Source organism: Oreochromis niloticus, linkage group LG1 (assembly GCF_001858045.2).
Source record: "Oreochromis niloticus isolate F11D_XX linkage group LG1, O_niloticus_UMD_NMBU, whole genome shotgun sequence".
Taxonomy (NCBI): domain Eukaryota; kingdom Metazoa; phylum Chordata; class Actinopteri; order Cichliformes; family Cichlidae; genus Oreochromis; species Oreochromis niloticus.
The window spans coordinates 8986048-9005206 of record NC_031965.2 but is presented as its reverse complement, the minus strand read 5'-3'; the positions used below and the strand labels follow the sequence as shown (position 1 = coordinate 9005206).

The 19159-nt window shown below is 40.5% G+C and overlaps 1 protein-coding gene across 4 annotated transcripts in view; it reads left to right on the top strand.

The window, feature by feature from the left end:
- The window catches only part of mapk8ip1b (mitogen-activated protein kinase 8 interacting protein 1b), a 52655-nt gene that overhangs the window by 10318 nt on the left and 23178 nt on the right, over positions 1-19159 (top strand). For 3 of the 4 annotated variants that reach the window (XM_005455738.4, XM_013274755.2, XM_025899787.1), the window contains exon 2: positions 4234-4345. The exons of the other annotated variant lie outside the window; for it this stretch is intronic. In XM_005455738.4, the coding sequence (XP_005455795.1) occupies positions 4234-4345 (112 nt within the window). The remainder of the gene's footprint in view (positions 1-4233; positions 4346-19159) is intronic. 4 annotated transcript variants of the gene reach the window in all.

Here is a 19159-nt window from a genome sequence, read left to right as displayed (position 1 = left end):
TTGACCCTATTTGCCACGTCTCACTTTCAGTAATGATGACACAGTAAATGTGTCACAGGAATCTCTGACCTGGACAGCCCAAGCAGTCTGCTGAGTCAGCCTGCATTGATCGCTGGTAGGGTTGTAAGTGTAGTGAGATGATGAGTATACATAGTGCAGGAATATAATCCCAAGGGAATTCCATTCGTTTTCAGTTTCAGTATTTATTCAGTGCCAAATCACAACAACAGTTGCCTCAAGGCAAAGCTAGCAAAGGTGCATCGAGGCTGGGATTTTCTGGATAGGTTGATTTAAAGTTTATTAATAAAAATCAGATAGGTTTCCCTTCAGATCTGTCTGTGAGCGAATGTTTGCAGACATATGTGGAAATGTCGATAAAGCTGGACTGTGTCACTGGGCTGGGGGTCAAAACCTTACCATTACATACTGATTAAGATCAATCTAAACACTATGTACTTTAAGGCTGGTATTCTTTAAACCTTTGTGGCAAAGTACTCCCTAGATAATCTGGTCCAGCAAGCTTCCTGTTGATCAGTGTACACATTTAAATATAGTCTATTAATATTACAGTTTTCAAATATATAAGTTAAATTTCAGGAAGGTGAATTTTAAATTGAGTTGTCAGTGTTTAGAGAAAATATTATATTTCACAGATTGACATTTTCAAGAGAGCTTTTTGACATTAAATAATTGATAAGATACAGATGACCTTATGGAACTTTTAACTCTTAATTAATCTAATCAATAGCATCTGTTGTACCTACCATTTCATATCAGTAATGGACAGCTGCTGATTGGATTGTGTGAAACTGACATGTGTTTCTACTGTCCATCCCGGTAGCCTAGAGAACCTTACTGGATACAGACGCCCTGGTTGGGAGTCGAGCCCCCAATCTGATGTTCCAAAGGCATACCCCCAAACTAAGCAAGTGGTTCCAGCAGATCCCAGGAACAACATCTGAGATCTCTGTCCAGAAGAGCTCAGTCCTAGGAAGAGCAAAGAGATCCTCAAGCTCCCAGGCCTCTGGTAGAGGACCCGATTTTTAAGGATATATATTACATGCAAGAAATTAACTTTCATGCATGAAAGTTAATAAAGATAAAATGAGTGGTCCAAGCTGAATTTATGGTATTTAGGGGAGGATTTAGTAATTAGATGCACCGGTGGGCAACTCTATTTTAATGTCAAGGAGCTGAGGTCGGGATTTACCAAGGAGGCACGGTGTCAGTTTTGCGACTGACAGCTGAAGGCAAGTTAGCGTGAAAATAGATTTGTAAATTTTTGTTCGTAGCAGTAAAAAGTTCTTTGCTTTCCTGCGGACTGTGTGAGGTCCTGAGGACTGAGGCTTAGGTGGAGCACAGGATTTATCCATAGAGAGTCTACATAAAGCTGAAATCTATATGTCACAGCTGACTGGTTTGACATGTAGAAGAACACAAAACTCTCAGATTAATTTCCAAAACTGACACCGCGCTTCTTCATTAAATTCCAACACTAGCTTTTTAACAACAACAGAAGGTTTTGCTGGTGCTCTGGTGGTGCTATGTGAACACAGTTATTTTTTCAATTGACCTCATTACATATATATTTGGAGAAATTTTCCTTTCAGAGTGCCATAGGGGAGCCACAATACAAGACTTATGCAGGCAATCAAGATAATTTTTTAAAACAAGACAAATCTGAATTGTAATTGTAGAAATTGGTTCTTAATAAACACAAGTGGATTCATACAGCTCTGCAATACCACAAAACACTTTCATGATTTTTTTCCTTCTTCTCTCAAATCTTTACTTTATGTACTCTTCACTGTTTACAATATTGAATGTCAAAATGCAACAATTAATCGTTATAGGTTAAGGTTTGAATCTTGAGGTATATCATGCTCACTTCAATAAATACCTAGCACTATATGGCGAACAGAAAAAACAAACCCCTGTCTCTCTCTCTCTCTCTCTTTCTCTCTCTCTCTCTCTCTCTCTCTCTCTCTCATATATGTATATATATACACATATATGAGAGAGAGAGAGAGAGAGAGAGATAGATAGATATATAATTAAAATGAGAGAGAAAGGGCCTATTTTGCCAGAGGTAAGAATGAAAAAAGAGGTGACTTTATGTTCTGAAATTCAGTCTGGTATTTGATAACTTTTCCTCACTTATAGTTCAATAATATATGCAAACTTGTGGTGAAATAGCCCAGGGTTACAGGTTGTCTTGAACAGGTTGTCAACCTGTCGCAGGGCTAACATTATTAACATTTTGTATTTGGTAAGTGTTTTGCCCCTGTACACTACCACAGGGGACTTCGAACAAATCAATTAAGATCTGATTAAAGTTCATAATTTTGGCTTTAATTGAGAGGGTTTCCAAAAGTACTGCATTAACTGTTGAGGAATTATTGCCATTTTTCTACACACTTCCCCAAGTGCTCAAAAGTAATTGGACAAACTAACAAACTAACACTATTTCATCATTTTAAATGTAGCTATTTTTACCTATAGGTTAGTCAGAATCAAATCATTAACCTATGACATACAAGTTTTAGTGTCAAAAAAAGATTTAAGAATAATGATGATGTAAATCAATTTTTCCTCACCACAAATTGCCTAAAAAGAGTTAAAATACCTGTACAAGTAATTTTATTTAAGGTAATCTAAGTTACTCACATACACTGTGTAGAGCTGTGTTGTAAAAGTGATTTTATTTTACATGTATTCTTTTTTTTTTTTTACTTTCCCGTTGTCTTCTTTTCTTTTGTTCACTTTGTTCTGTCCTTCCTTCAGCCCGTATCTCCCACCTCCTTCAGGGCTTCATTATGGAGGTAACAGATGCTTTTTCTCAGGCTATTTAACTTTCTATACCCATCCTCTGACATGTGATGGCTAAAGACAGTAATAGCTGTATGTACACTCACGCTAAAAGTCAGAAATGACATTACCATGATGCCTCAGTGGGGGGATGGTAGCTGCACAGGTTTACCAGGTTTATTTGATGGCTTCCTCCCATGCTCTGTCGTCTTTGTCTTGCATCTCAAATAACATTTTGCTCTGACTCAGTCTGTTACGCCCGGAGGCTGCAGGGTAAAGGGACAGCATGCAGCCATAATTGCAGATGGGGAAAACTGAAGCATTGTTTACTGGATGTTAATTGAATTCTGCCACAGACAGCAGGACCGTACATTTCCCTTTCTGCTGCAGGAGCATTTAAGACGTTTGTACTTCTCTGCAAAACACAAATGCAATTTTCTTAATTTCCTAATCTGCATGTTTGCCAACATGTGGCCTCATGTGACAGTAAATCCAATGGGTAATCCAAAGGTAACGTTACAAGTGGTGTTAAGGCATTACCTTCTTTAAATAAGTAGCATGATACATTATGTTTCAGAAAAAAATAATGAATTATGTGTAATACATTACTTTCCTTGAATAATCACCCTATAGCTCACTATCACTGACAAAGTATGAGAAGGAGAAGAAAAATAGTTATGCTGTGGGTATTAATTTTGGTCCCACTTGTGATGAATGAAGTGTAGTGGTGACAAAAGAAAATCACTTTTACAAACAGCAGATGGAGATATTCACAAAATAAAACAGGCCGATAAAATCCTGGAAGCTTGCTTGTTGTTTTCTGCTCTAAACGAGCAGGTAGTATTCATTAGAGAAGAACACATTTTCAGTGGCAATATACCCCCCCACAAACTGTACACACAATAATGCTGTTATAATACAATAATAGTGTTGCATGTACCTTTACATTTTCTCTTCTCTTCTGGATGTATGATTTATATCTGCTTGAAATCAGTGCTTGAAACATTTACTAAGTGCTTTAATACTAAATATAAATCCCTTAGAGGTCTGAGTGAAGTGTATGAAACTATGTGGTATAAGATTTAAACTCCATTTTTCCATTTATTAGGAACAGTACTATGACACAAAACAATAACTTTAGATCTGTTTATCTCTTATAAATATTAATGTAGACGCCTATGCTTGTTTTTTTTGGGTTTTTTGTCATTTTTAGCGACCTATATTCAAATTGTCATTGGACTGGGCACAGAAGAGACAAATAACTGGGTCAGCAAGAGATTGTGAGATGTACTATGGCTATATATATATATATATATATATATATATATATATATATATAATTTATTTATATATTTTAAATATATCACTCATCTTATTCGCTATCCTCTTCTTGTTCGTCTCACCCTAATCTACCCTTTCACCCAGGTTGACCCATGACATCAGCCTTGATGAATTTGAGGACGACGACCTCTCCGAAATCACAGAGATCACAGATGAGTGTGGGATGAGCCTTAATTGCAATGGCCCAGATATAAAGGTAGGATGGCCGCATGAAGAGCTGGTTCTTGGCAGATGTCTTGTCATAGCTGCAGATGTAGTGTTCATCTTCAAGTTATTCTTTATCAGCTGCTGGTGAAAAAAATAATCAGCAGCTCTGAATGGGAGCTGCAGTATACTAGAGGATCCGCTGAGTTATGTAAAGCTGGGTTGGAGGTTCAAATTGTTAGTATATGCTATTTGTCATTTAGAGAAAGCATGCTTAAGTCCTCCTGCAAAGATTATGACATTATTTATGTGGTGGGACTTTGGGAACTTTATGAGTCTCTTGGGAAGCTTTTAAGTTACATCAGACAGTCGTCCACTTGAAAAGGCTGCTGACAAACAAGGTCAAAATGATCGCACACCAAAGCCTTTTAACTTTATCTAACAAAGTTTAAAAAAAATAAATAAATAATTGTATTGTACGTTTCACTCATGCATAACTGCCGGTGTTATTCGTCAACTTCATCATGTGATCCTTCCAAAATTGGGCTTGCCTCCTTTCGGTGACACTGTCAAAGTTTGGGCACAGCTAAGGGTCAGTCTCTCCTCTCTGTAGTGTTTTGTAATGAACAGCTGCTGCATTCAGCTTCCTGCCAGCAGAGAACAGCGGCCCGAGGCAGACAGGCCTGACAGACGGCGTCAGAGGCACTCGCTGAAAAAACTTTGAATGTGATCGCATGCGATTGCCCCGATCCATCCTGGGCATCTAAATAATTCACTCTGAGCTGTTTACTGTTTGTTGAAATCCACCAAGAGTTTTATTTTGGGGAGTTTTTTTTTTTTTTAAGAATAGAAATGAGGGGGTCACTAACAGAACAGAACACTTAAAGAATATATACATGTAACTATGAGAGAAATAGTAGTGGAGTGGTGCTGAAGGAGGAAATAAATTAGTTGTTGAAATAAATTTATTATTCTGTCAGATCATCATCCTCTATTTAACTCTACTGCTGTAACCAAGGCAACTAGAGGGCTGAGGGGCTTTTCACAGGGCATTTGTGTGAGTAAATAAGATTATATCTTTCTTTTCCTTTTTCATTATTTCTGTGAGTTATATTTAATGAGGCAGTGACCTGACTGATGGGACAAAAATGACTCTAATAATGCAGAGTGGTGGGAATATTTGGGGTTTTAAAAGCCAGTACTCTTTCACACAGTACTCTTTTTTTCTTGTCTTGCTATCCTGGGAGCTAATTATAGCTCACGTTGCTGAATGTGAGCACTTCCAGCAAAAAGTGTCTATGTGTGTGAATATAGATGACTCATCTCCTTGAAGAGCCTCGCAGAAACCAAAATGGCTCCTTGGAGGCAAAAAAAGACAAATCTCACAGCACAACCAATAACAAATCTCACATGTTGTCACTCTCAGGAAGAGCAAACAAACTTTTGCTGCTGGAAGAGACATCTCACTGGTCCTAGTAATGTCACTCCCCTCCATTTGGAAATCTCATGTCCTTTGGTCTACTCTTCTTTACCATGTACCTGCAGTTCATTGAAGTTTGCGGGATTTTGCTGTGCTACAGCAATTTAGTTGGGTTGATGTCTGGACTTGGACTGGGCCATACTTTTTCAGTCTTTCTACTGTAGATTTGCTGCTGTCCTTGTGATCACTGCCCTGCTGCATGTGCCAGTGTTGGCCAAGCCTTAGCAAAGTACAGTCATTCATTACCTCTCTACCACTGTGTGTAATGATATATATGGGGTGATTAGGGTTTGTTTGGTTTTCTCCAAAAGTGATACTGTCCATTATGGCCAAGCATCTTCACTTTTGGACATCTAAGCATGTTTGTTTTAGAGCAAAGCATATGCCATACATACATCATTTTACATATCTAGTCTAAGGGGATTAACTTTCTTTTGGAGCAAAGAACTGGTCGAAACCTGCAAGTTAAAGTTAAGGCTAAAGCTAAAGTTAAGGCCTGAAGGTTCTATAAGAATCAGGAGATTGTGATCCGCTAGCACTGCTTCTTGTTTATCTCCTCAGTATGTCAACCAATGATTAGGGGGGGAAATAAGCGCACTGTTTAAGAAAAAAAGAAAGAAGGACAAAAATGCAATCCCCCTATCGTGCAATTTTCTTCTCATGACAGTACAGATCCTGTAGGAGACCATTTAGGCTGAAAATTTAGATGTGGCTCAAAAGTTAAGGTTTGGTTAGTGTGTAGATCGCATATAGAATATTGTTCTTGTTCTAAGATCATTTTAGCAGTTATATGTTGAAGGACAAAAATTGCAAAATGTCCAATTTAACAATTTCTTGGCGATCTTATGGCTAGATAACAGCTACAACAGTCACATGCTTGGAATTGGGTCCAGCGCTTAGTGAATTGTGTATTTAGCAATGCTGGTTTCCCGACCTGTACAGTAAATAACCGGGTCGTATAATCTTTTGTGGTAGTCAGTAACAAGATCTGTTGATTCTCATCTGTTGATGAGTGTTTTCTATCTTGCACTGACTCACCAGTGAGGATGCAGAATAAAGGAAATTGTTGTTTTTGTCACCAGCATGAAATCCAGATAGACCCCAGACAGAGGGAGGTTGTAGTAATAAAAAGAAAGACGTCACAGTGTTTATTTTTTACCCACTGCTATTTTCATTGAGGTTTTTAAACCATCCATTTAATATTGCATAGAGCACTACACCCACCCCACAGTTGTACACAGCTTGATTCTTTTAGTTCATGTTTTGTGTTCTATATTTGTCTTGTGCCCATCTTCAATCCCGTCACTTAAGACTAAAAGAAGTTGCTTTTAGGAAACGAGCTCTGATGACAAATAACAAATGTAGCCACTGGCTAACAAACATTTTTCATTAAGTGTTGGCAGAGAACAAGTTACACATAAAAGAAGAGATTTACCGAGTGGCAAAGAAGTCATTTATTGTAATAGTTGAGTGCTCAGTTTTCAACTAATTTTCCCATTTATAAGTTAGATTTAACAAAACAAGTATTCAAGATTAAGTTTAGAGGTTTTAATAATTTTATAAATTATTTTGGTAATTGATCATAGAATCTTCTAATAAACAAAAGGTAAAAAAAATTTAAACATATTAATGAAACTATTTAAAATTTTGGGTATCAAAATTTTAAATAGTTTCATTAATATAGAAGAAGAGCATTATGGCAAAGTTGAAATTTAACTTTGGGCACGGTATTTAGTTGTGCTAAAATGGCTAATGTGGCTATCGGACAATTGCTAATAGTTAACATGTGCACCAGCCAGGGTTGCGTTTATAATTGCGGTTTAATACTTCAATGTTCTTAAAATAGATGCTTTCCTCTTAAAATTCCTTTAGCTGTAAGTGATGGGAGGGGCTCTGTGCTTGTTGTGCCAGTTGGAGGTAAAGATGACAATTTTTAAAAAATCATTTTGATTAATTTATTAGTATTTATTAGTATTTAAACATTAGTTTTAATATCAGTTAATATCTGAGTTTTTTTGACAACCATAGTAGACACAAATGCAACATAAATGGTATATCAACTTCCTCAGTATGCTGGAAGTGTAAATGTTCAGCTTTTTAAATTACATTAACCATAAGAACCTTATTAGCGAGTGAATTGGTCTTTGTGTCTTTCTTTCCCACGTCTTTCTAGTTTTGTTCAGTTTGTCATGTGAACTATGATGTGCTTGAAAACATTTCTGGCAGAATGTTTAACGATGGAAAACAGAGGCAAGGATCAAAAGACTGAATCAGCTTGAATGAGACTGACTGACATTCTTCATGTTTCAGATGTAATCACAAACCTCAGGGGTACTGCCTTGTCTTTGCTTCTCATTTTAAAGTGCACTGAGTTTTAGAGGCCCAGTCTGTTTAAAAAATTTATGAGGAGGCAGTGCAGCTTTAGAATATTTGGGAGGGAGCTCTCTCTCTCTCACACACACTCTCACACTCACACACACACACACACACACACACACACACACACACACACACACACACACACACACCAAGCTGAATTCATCAGTGATCTCATCATCCGATGGGAGACTGAGAATGTATCTGGTCTCATCAATAATGAACAATCACATGGAAGGAACATCAGACACACCAGACATGTGTGGTGTCTGCCTGAGTAGGGGGCCACAGAGATGTGCACTGTGGTATTGCTCGGTGGGTGGATGGACAGTGGGCTAACTACATTATAAGGACGGAAGTTCTCCAGCTGACCTCTTAGTCTTTAAGTTCAGGTGTTTTCAGTCCCATTGCCACAGGTGTCTACCATCGACCACATAGCCATGTCGCCTCTGGGGCTTGTTCAGTCCTGGGGTCCGTTCTTCGTACCTCGCTAAGTAAGTTAGCTGGATTTGATTGTTGACGATTTCGCGTGATCTTGGATCATTCGGTTCTCCGAAGCTTATCCGGGACTTGCTGTCATAGCAACAGATCCATAAGCGTAAACCTGCTTGGGAGCAGGCTTACTTTATGTAAACAAGATTAGATCGCGGCCACTCAGGTATGTCCGCTTCATTCATACGAAAGCAACAGCGATATTTCTCCACTGTGTTTCCATAAATAAATATTATCAATGTAACTAAAGATAATGCAGTATTTGATTCTTTTATTGATTTCATACAGATACATACAGGTCATTTCCTAAAAAAAAAGGGAAATGTACTATTAATCATTCTATTTCATGTATTTGATTATTTCAGATGTAATTCATATTTTAGAGTAGTAATAGTAAAACACTTCGTGTAATCAAGATGAGAGACCACGGCTATAAAAGCGAAGGTGGATTTGGGAAGTCTGTCGCAGCTATGTCCTGTCCGTTTGTACGCGAGCAACCCATTGCGGAAGGTGCAAGATTGATAAGGAGAGTTTTCAGAATTCAGCGGATATTGCGGGATAGACAGGATCCTTTAGCTCAGCGCGACAGTGTGCTCATAGAGAGATATCGATTTTCCCGTGAGGGTATTATTTACTTAACTCTATCTATCGATCGATCGATCGATCGATCGATAGATATAGATATAGATATAGATATATATAGATATATAGATATAGATATATAGATATATAGATATATATAGATATATAGATATAGATAGATATAGATAGATAGATATAGAGATATAGATATAGATATAGATATATATAGCAGCAGCTGGATAGCGTAGTGGTTAAGCTACATGCCTTTGGAGCAGAAGATCGCAAGTTCGATTCCTGCCTGGGGCGTCTGTATCCAGTAAGGGTCCTAAGGCTAGACCCCCTATGCTAAGCGAGCCTACCGCAGACATGAGCCCTGATGACAAGTGGGCTACTGGAACAAGAAGGCATCGGTGGGCAAGAGACGAAAACAGGGCGTTGTTGGAATGCTACTACGCAAGTAACCCTGGCGGAAGGGGTTACATGAATAGGATGAGGGACCTATGGATTCTTCGATACCCAACATCCACAATGACGGCGAAACAACTAGTAGCTCAGTGTTCCAACATTCGAAAGAAGGGACTGCTATCACAGCTAGAGATTGACGAGGTACAACATAAATGCTACGGCAAGGAGGAGTCAGGACGCCAGGTCAGGGGGGAGATATCATCACCCCCACCCGAGATTGGGTACATAGCCCCAAGTGCGATAAGAGAAGGATCGTTGAGTGCCAGAGGATCATGGCCAAGCATGGATCCCCCGTAGCCGGTTACCAAGATTACGTGAAGTACCCTCAGAAGGTCTGCTAGATGATGTTAACGCAGCACTACGGATGATACCTACAACCACAATTACCGACACTAACAAACTGATCTACACTACGGCAGCAGTGATCAGTGAGATGCTTGGCTACAAGGGGCAATACCCTCCATGGAGAAGGAGGCTAGATCAAAGTAGCACGGAGGGAGGTCCAACTAACGGAGTTGCAGAAAGGTGCATAAGAAATACAGCAAGCTGTCCATACCTGAGGCCTTGGAAACTGCCACCCGCTTGAGGAGGTACACCAGAGGCAGGAGAATAAACCAGCTGTTCTCAGTGGCAAGGGAACAATAACAGAACAGCACCACCAAGGCTGGAGACGGAGCAATACTGGAAGAGCATATGGGAGAAGGACCAATAACCTGCCTCAGTACTACATGGAAGCTCCTGTCAGGCATCATATCGGCTAAACAGGCACATGGGTCAATACATGAGTGGGGCACAGAAAGGGATTGGCAAGAATACCAGAGGCGCAAAACACCAGCTACTGGTAGACAGAACAGTCAGCCGAGACTGCAAGACCAGACTGACCAACCTGTGCACTGCCTGGATTGATTACAAGAAGGCCTATGACTCAATGCCCCACAGCTGGATACTGGAATGCCTAGAACTGTACAAGATCAACAGGACCCTAAGAGCCTTCATCAGTAACTCAATGGGGATGTGGCGCACAACACTAGAGGCCAACTCCAAGCCCATAGCACAAGTCACCATCAAGTGCGGGATCTACCAAGGAGATGCTCTGTCCCCACTGCTGTTCTGCATAGGCCTGAACCCCCTCAGTGAGATCATTAACAAGACTGGCTACGGATACCGACTACGGAACGGAGCGGTTGTCAGCCACCTCCTGTACATGGATGACATCAAGCTGTATGCCAAGAGTGAACGAGACATCGATTCACTGATACACACTACCAGGCTATACAGCAATGACATTGGAATGTCATTCGGGCTGGAGAAGTGTAGTCGGATGGTAACAAAGAGAGGGAAGGTAGTCAGAACTGAGGGGATTGAACTACCAGAAGGCAACATTGCAGACATAGAGGACAGTTACAAGTACCTGGGGATCCCACAGGCGAATGGGAACGATGAAGAGGCCGCTAGGAAAGCTGCAACCACCAAGTACCTGCAGAGGGTCAGGCAAGTCCTGAGGAGTCAGCTGAACGGTAAGAACAAGATCCGGGCCCTCAACACCTACGCCCTGCCCGTGATCAGGTACCCTGCTGGGGTAATAGGTAATAGGCTGGCCAAAGGAGGAGATAGAAGCCACTGACATCAAGACAAGAAAGCTCCTTACCATGCATGGAGGGTTTCACCCCAAGTCTAGCACCCTGAGGTTGTACGCTAAGCGGAAGGAAGGGGGCCGGGGACTGGTGAGTGTCAGCACCACAGTCCAGGATGAGACAAGAAACATCCACGAATACATCACGAAGATGGCCCCAACTGACAGTGTGCTCAGTGAATACCTCAGGCAGCAGAAACCCAAGAAAGAGGAGGAAGGCGAGGAACCATCATGGAAGGACAGGCCCCTGCACGGTATGTACCACCGGCAGATAGAGGAGGTGGCTGATATACAGAAATCCTACCAGTGGCTGGACAAAGCTGGACTGAAAGACAGCACAGAGGCACTAATCATGGCAGCACAAGAACAAGCTCTGAGTACAAGATCCATAGATAGGTCTATCACACCAGGCAAGACCCCAGGTGCAGGCTGTGTAAGAACTCAGAGACAATCCAGCACATAACAGCAGGGTGCAAGATGCTAGCAGGCAAGGCATACATGGAATGCCATAACCAAGTGGCCGGCATAGTGTACAGGAACATCTGTGCCGAGTATAACCTGGAAGTCCCGAGGTCAAAATGGGAGATGCCCCCAAGGGTGATGGAGAATGACCGAGCTAAGATCCTGTGGGACTTCCAGATGCAGACGGACAAAATGGTGGTGGCTAACCAACCGGACATAGTGGTGGTAGACAAACAGAAGAAGACGGCTGTAGTGATCGATGTAGCGGTTCCGAATGACAGCAATATCAGGAAGAAGGAACACGAGAAGCTGGAGAAATACCAAGGGCTCAGAGAAGAGCTCGAGAGGATGTGGAGGGTGAAGGTAACGGTGGTCCCCGTGGTAATCGGAGCACTAGGTGCGGTGACTCCCAAGCTAGGCGAGTGGCTCCAGCAGATCCCGGGAACAACATCGGAGATCTCTGTCCAGAAGAGCGCAGTCCTGGGAACAGCTAAGATACTGCGCAGGACCCTCAAGCTCCCAGGCCTCTGGTAGAGGACCCGAGCTTGAAGGATAAACCGCCCGCAGGGGCGTGCTCCCGACTTACTGTGCATGCTTCAGTCACCCCTTGCATGGGAACAGGTAAAAGTGATGGAGTGTTATGTAAAACTACACACAAAAAACCCACAATGTCAATAAATGTCACAGTAAAAAAAGCCGGGGTGTGACGAGGGGGTGCAGGACCACCACCTGTCTTTATTTGCTCTGCCCTTTTCTTGGTTGCTGTTATAAACAAACAAACAGATTATTTCAGGGTCTCTTTTCAAGAGACTAAAAGCAATATAAGTGATAAATATTACCATTCTGTAGAATATTCTTATATTTCACTTTTACTTGTTCCCATGTTCTAGTGGGTCCTGTTATGGCTCTAATGTGAAAGAGGATATAATGTAATATAATATAATAAATTACTTACGAGTTTAATTTGTCAGCAACTTTCTGCCAGCCCTCTCTCCTTGCTTTTGCAGCCTTTGCAGTGTTCCCTTGCGTTTTAATTAAACTCTGAAACTCCTGAAATCCCTCAATCAAGAGTTCTTGCTCTGCTGCCGAAAAATACTGAGCGCGCTCCTTCGACATCTTCGCCGACCAATCAAAGGGTTGCCGATCAATGTTTCTACTATCGATGCGTAGCCCCTTTTAAGCCACCCAGTGATCTCAGATTACTTCATCCAGCTATACTAATCGTCAACAACAGGTGTGTTCGGAGAACCGGATTAGCGAGCTCAAAGTTGGCGCGATGATTTGATCTTGGATGTGTCATTTGATCTTGGATGTAGTAAGCGAGGTACGAAGAACGGACCCCTGTAGCTTGACTGATTAAAAATAGGCCCAAATTGGCCACCAGAGGCAGAAGTAAGCACAGATTGATAGTAGTGTTAATAGTGGTAGGAATGAGATATTTTGTACAGTACTTCAAATAATTGATGGGACAGGATGCCCTTTTCCACCCATTCTCATCCGCTTATCCTTATAAGGGTCTCGGGGGGGTATCCCAGGTACCACAGGGCAAGATGCAGGGTTCACCCTGGACAGGTCGCCAGTCTGTCACAGGGCTAACACAGAGAGACAGACGGGTGTGTCTGTTTTCCTTCTGTATCAGAATCTCTCTTTGATTTATATCTCTTTTTATTAGACTTGGATTGAAAAGATATATATTTTTCCATAATTTCCTGACATTTTATTGGGGTATACAGTATTTGATACTAAATATAAACTTAATATATATGTAAAAGGACATAAAAGCTGAGCTGACTGATATTAACCATTGTAGCTAACCACGTGCAGTTTACCCATAAAGTCTCTGCCGTCTGGACACCAACACTCCTGCACCTGAGCAGGAGTGTTGTTGATGTTTTAAATCAACAAGCTGGACTGCTGTAAATCAAGCTCAGATTGTCGGTATATTTTTGAAGAAATCCAAATTACCATCAAATAGGCCTGAATTATTAGACTATTTAGGTGCTTTTATCCCAAAATGTTCTTCTCAAACAAAGCTTCTGCTTATTTTGCTGACAGTGTAACTAAATAGATTCTTTGATTCATTTTTGTGGTGAAGACACAAACATGAATCCGCCAAAGTCACTTGCAATTCCACAGTTAAGAAGCTCCTGTTGAAGAAGACCTATTTTTCTAGACAGAAGCCTAAAACAGAGAAAATGGGCTTTTATCTAAATTAGTGTGCACATGGCTATCGTCAAGGGTTTGTGAAGGGTTAATGGAGAGCAGCTCATGTCCAGAATGAGACTTAGAGATATTTAGTGCTTCTGAGTGACATAAAGTGACAACATGCATTATAAAGATCAGTGAGAGAGAAAGGGAAGGGCTTTCATGCCTGAGTGTAAGGGTGAATGGATTTGATTAGGAGTCATTTGCCGTGTGCGGATGGCTGAAATGTCGCATGTCAGGGTGGGGTCAGATAGGCCAATTACATTTGAGTGACTGCAAAAACACACAAAAAGCAGTGTCTACACACAGATTTACCACACATGGAGAATCAAGTCTTTATATTATGTCTAGATTCTGCTTTATTGTCGCAAACCTATTAACAAAGCACACAATGTAAGCCATTGTCTCGACTTCTTTGTACAGCTGTTAAATCTGTCAAGCACTACTGTGTCTATCAAAAGAAAACACTGTTTGCTTACTGGAAACTGTTTCCCAGATATTGTGCAAATGTTTCTAATGGTCTTGCCTTCATTCTATATTTAAGGCTAATTAATTCTTATTTTGTTTGTAATTGAGTCCAATTTTCAGTCCTGTGTTCATGAAATAAACATAATTCAAAATATTTAACAGTTTTTAGGTGATAATGCGCCAACCCCATTTCCAGCTCAAAGCTTCACCTGCTTTGTTTGAGGCTCTGGTCTTCTCAGCGAGCTGCACTGTTTTGTCTCCTGTTTTTTGAATAGGCACAAGGCATTAACAGTTGTTCATGTCCTTCTTGCTCTGTACAGCTTTTTAATACCACAATGCATGGGTTGTAGACCTTTGTTTGGTTGTTGACAGGGTATTCAACTAGCTAGATATTATAGTGTTAACTATCCTCATATATCCTCTCTATCTTAAACCGCTGAATGGTCCACTTGATTCTAAAACCTAGGAAAACAGCTAAACGAGTCAATTTATTGGATTTAAATAATATCTAGACCAGTTTTAATCATAGTGTTTACATGCTTTTGGGAACTGACAGAACAGTTTGGCCCAGAATGGCTGATGTTGCCATACTTCATGTAAAGATTACATAACAGATTTTGGTATATTATATTGAATATATTACATTAAATTCACTTCCTTAATGTAAATATTTGAAAAGATTTATTTTTAATTTTACAGAAACAAAAAGAGAAAAACCTTTTACAGAAAGTTGGAAAAATCTGAGCTAATGAACTTCATAAAAAGGTGTCATGTCCCTCGTGTATCATTTCAATTACTGATATTTGTAATGCACTGTATAACTTTGACAGTATTGTCTTAAAATAAAATGTGCCCATAAAAATGTTTTAAAGGTGAACCTGTATCAATAAGTATCAGTGAAACAGATCCCCTTAATCCAGAAGGGCAGAAGGAGAGTGATATACAGAGGAAGAGTGAGGATGGAGAGTGAGGACAGAAGCAATAGGAAAAAAATGGAGCAATGAGAGAGAGAGAGGGAGTGAAAGAGGGTCTAGCAAAACACCAGTGGAGAAGCAGACCCATTTCCATGGCAACAGTGTTTCTCTCACCTACTGCACATGTCAAAGCTGAAAATACATGCAGTGTTGGCACTTATACACACACACACACAAACATACACACACACTGCCCCCATGGATACCGCTCACGTCATCTCATCCACACATGGTAACAGTGGAGAGGAAGCTGCTTTCTCAATGCAAACGGAAACAGGAGAAGCCCTGTTTGGCTCTGCTACTGTTAATAAAGAACAACCGATATGACAGCAGTGCTCTGATATTCAGCCTTGTGCTTACCTTTATGGATTCCCATTGACATGAACAGACACTTACAAGGCCCAACCCTCTACTGCATGATTCATTTGAAGCCAAATTTTATATATGTATCTATCTATATCTATCTATATATATATATATATCTCTATCTATATCTGTCTATATATAGATCTATCTATATGTATATTTATATAGAGAGAGAGCGAGAGAGAGAGAGAGAGAGAGAGAGAGAGAGAAAAACATATTATGCCATGACTATGTTTACTGGGTTTTTCATTAATACATACTAGACTTTGTGCTTTCTAAAAAGTCTGGATTTTATAAGAGCAGAGTGAAGCCAAAACTCTGGATATGACAAACACATATGGTATGGTTCAGATGTTCTGCTTCTATATTTTATGTTTCTGGCATTCGGTTTGCAGCTGAGCAGTACGTTTGGGGTGATTTGACATTTTCAGTCTTTCCTTGTGTTTCCCCTGCTCCTACTACTCTGATTGGGAGAGAGAAGAGCATCACGTCTTCAAGGCAGCATGATTTCCTTAGTCACTGATCTCCTTGTCTCCTAGCAACAGGGGGCAGGGCTCTCCAGAGTCCAGTAATAATTTCTGGTCATAAACAAGAAGAGGAGAAGAGCAGTTGCAGGCTCCATTAGGAGGCATTGATTTTTAGCAGGTGAAAAGGTGAAGTGAAGGAGAGTGGGGGTAGGCAAAGGAAGAAAAATATTTGTGGGAAGATTGTTGTTATTAGACACACAGACAGACATTGACATGATGTTGCTGCCCTAACACAAACTCACTGCTCCTGACATGTCACTTACAGGTATTTGCAGTGTGTGTAAATGGTTGGTTGGATATGGCTGGTAGATTAAAGATGACCGATGGATAATTGGATTGTGTAAAGAATAGATAGGTGGATAAATGATGACTGCATATGAACGATGAGCTATAGTGACCATGACAACATTAGCTGGGAAGCAAAGGCAGCGAAGGTTGCAGGCCTCAAATTGAGCCCTGCTTGATCACCGGTATTACTGTAAGTCTATCCATAGTTTACAAAATTAACATCAAACTGTATTAAAAGAAACTTTAAAGCAAAATTTGAGACCCTAAAATCCTTATATTGTTTGTTGAGGTCAAATATCAAGTGAGCAAAAGCATCATTTTCCCAAAATCTCTGCTGTGAACAAAACACAGGTTTAAGACATCAACAACATCAGTCATTTATAAACAGTATAACTGTTAGACTGAATGATGAACGGTGGTATATAGATGGGATGGGATAAATGCCAGGTAGACTGATGGATAGATCAAAGAACAAGAATCGAATATATAACATTAGACTGCTGGATGGTTGATAAATGGATGGATAATAGATTGATGGAAGATTATTAAGTAGATAAGAGGATGGAAAGGTAGATAAACATATGTAGCAGGAGTGGGCAATTAATTAACCGAGGAGAGAAACTGGACCTGTTGTGGAGAGCCACACCAATAAACTGATCTCAGATCTGCTCAGTATTAATATTGTCTTGTTATAGGCTTACTGGAGTGACCCTCAACAGCAGTCCCAGTTTCTCACATGACCCCTTGGGCTTGACCCCTGCTATACCGGATGCTCAAAAAAAGGATTAAAGATATAGTCAGGCACAGTGTTGGGTAAGTTACTTTAAATTAGTAACTTAGTTACATTACTAGTTACTTCTCTAAAAAAGTAACTCAGTTACTTCAAGTTACTCGTTACTTTCAAAGTAACTAGTTACTAGGGAAAGTAACTTTGGTTTTACTCAGAATTCTCTTGTTAATGTGTTGCTTCCGTAACTGGATACCCAGCAAGATTGCCAGTCTTCTAGCTTGCTTACTTGCCACAAGTGCACTGTGCCACCTACCAACAGAAAGGAAAAAATAATGTGCACATTTCCACGAGAGAAATCCCACGCCTGGACCATCGTTGACCGCCGCCATGATTCTAGCCTGCTTTTTACATCCAACACAAAAACTGCAGTCGTGGTGCTTTTGATTGTACTCAGAACTTGGAAATTCTGCCTTCTGAATAGGAAGATGTAGGTAACACCAGACTGCAGATGAGCTGCATACAGAGCTGGACTGGGACAAAAAAATCGTCCCGGGCATTTTGACTAGAGACCAGCCCACCATTATAGGAAAAATCATAAAGCCTTTGAATGAAAATAAACACTGTTGTGACAGTGATGTACACTGTTCTGATGGTATATATGTATCAATCTATCAATCGTTTGTTGTAAGACTCAGATAATTATTTTTTTTAAAAGCGAGACATTTTAAATGAGAATAATAAAGAAAAGTATTTCTTTGTGCCCCCCTTTCCCTGTTAATGCCCTACCTGGACCCCTGGCAACACTTTGCTAGACCCGCCCCTGCACAGTTACCAGCTGTCAGCTACGTAGAAAAGGATGCTGGTGTTATTTGTCTCTCAGAAACAGTTCATAACTTCCCTTCAACTCATCCATGTCACCTAAAAGGTAAACCTGTTTCTCCATCACCTGTTCAGCTCTGATGATTCAGTAAGGACATCTCCTGGTTTCATCTTCATGTTTCCCTCTCACCAGTTAACCAAACCGATATCATGACCAGCAGCTTTACAGCTGTGGCTCCAGCAAACATCAGCTGATACTAGAAATTAATATTAAATAAATTCTAACAACAGCTGATCAAGCTTAAACGTGCTGCTGTTGTTTAACGCGACATCCGCTGGTTTCCTCTTTCTGGCGCAAAGTGGGCGATAAATAAACAAGAGAGAAAAGCCGATCAGCTGATCATTGATCAGTTTCGTGATTGACGTAGAAACGGGAGAGAATGAGAGAAGAAGAGGCAGCTGTGCAGCTTCAGCTTTGTGTCTTTTTCATTGTAGCTGAAGTCCGGGACAAACTGTGTTCCTTTTCACCTCAGTACGAAACGCGTAATATTTTCTCTGAATACCAGACGATTCTGTTTTTTAGGGGACGGTTGGCAACTCTAATAATTAACCGTATGAACAAAATAAAGTTCAACATCAGTAACATAGCACCCACCCAGCTGTATAGAAACTCCGTCATGCTAGCTAGCACGCAGTACGAAAATGTCAGCATACCGAAAATAAACTCCACCTAAACTTGGTTTATATCTGACTCAGATAGACTGCAGGTCATAACTTCTTACCTGAAGTTCAGTTCACCTGACACGCGGACCGGCGGCCACTTCGGGTCTCTCCTCTTGCCTCCCTTTTCCTTCATCCACCTGCTGGCCTCCACCACTTGCTAATGTTATTGAATCTGTGGAAGCTCCGCGATATCCACCACACGAAGTAACGAGTAACGAGCCTATCTAAATCCCAGTAACGAGTAACGCGTTCCTGGTTTTGGCATAATAACTAGTT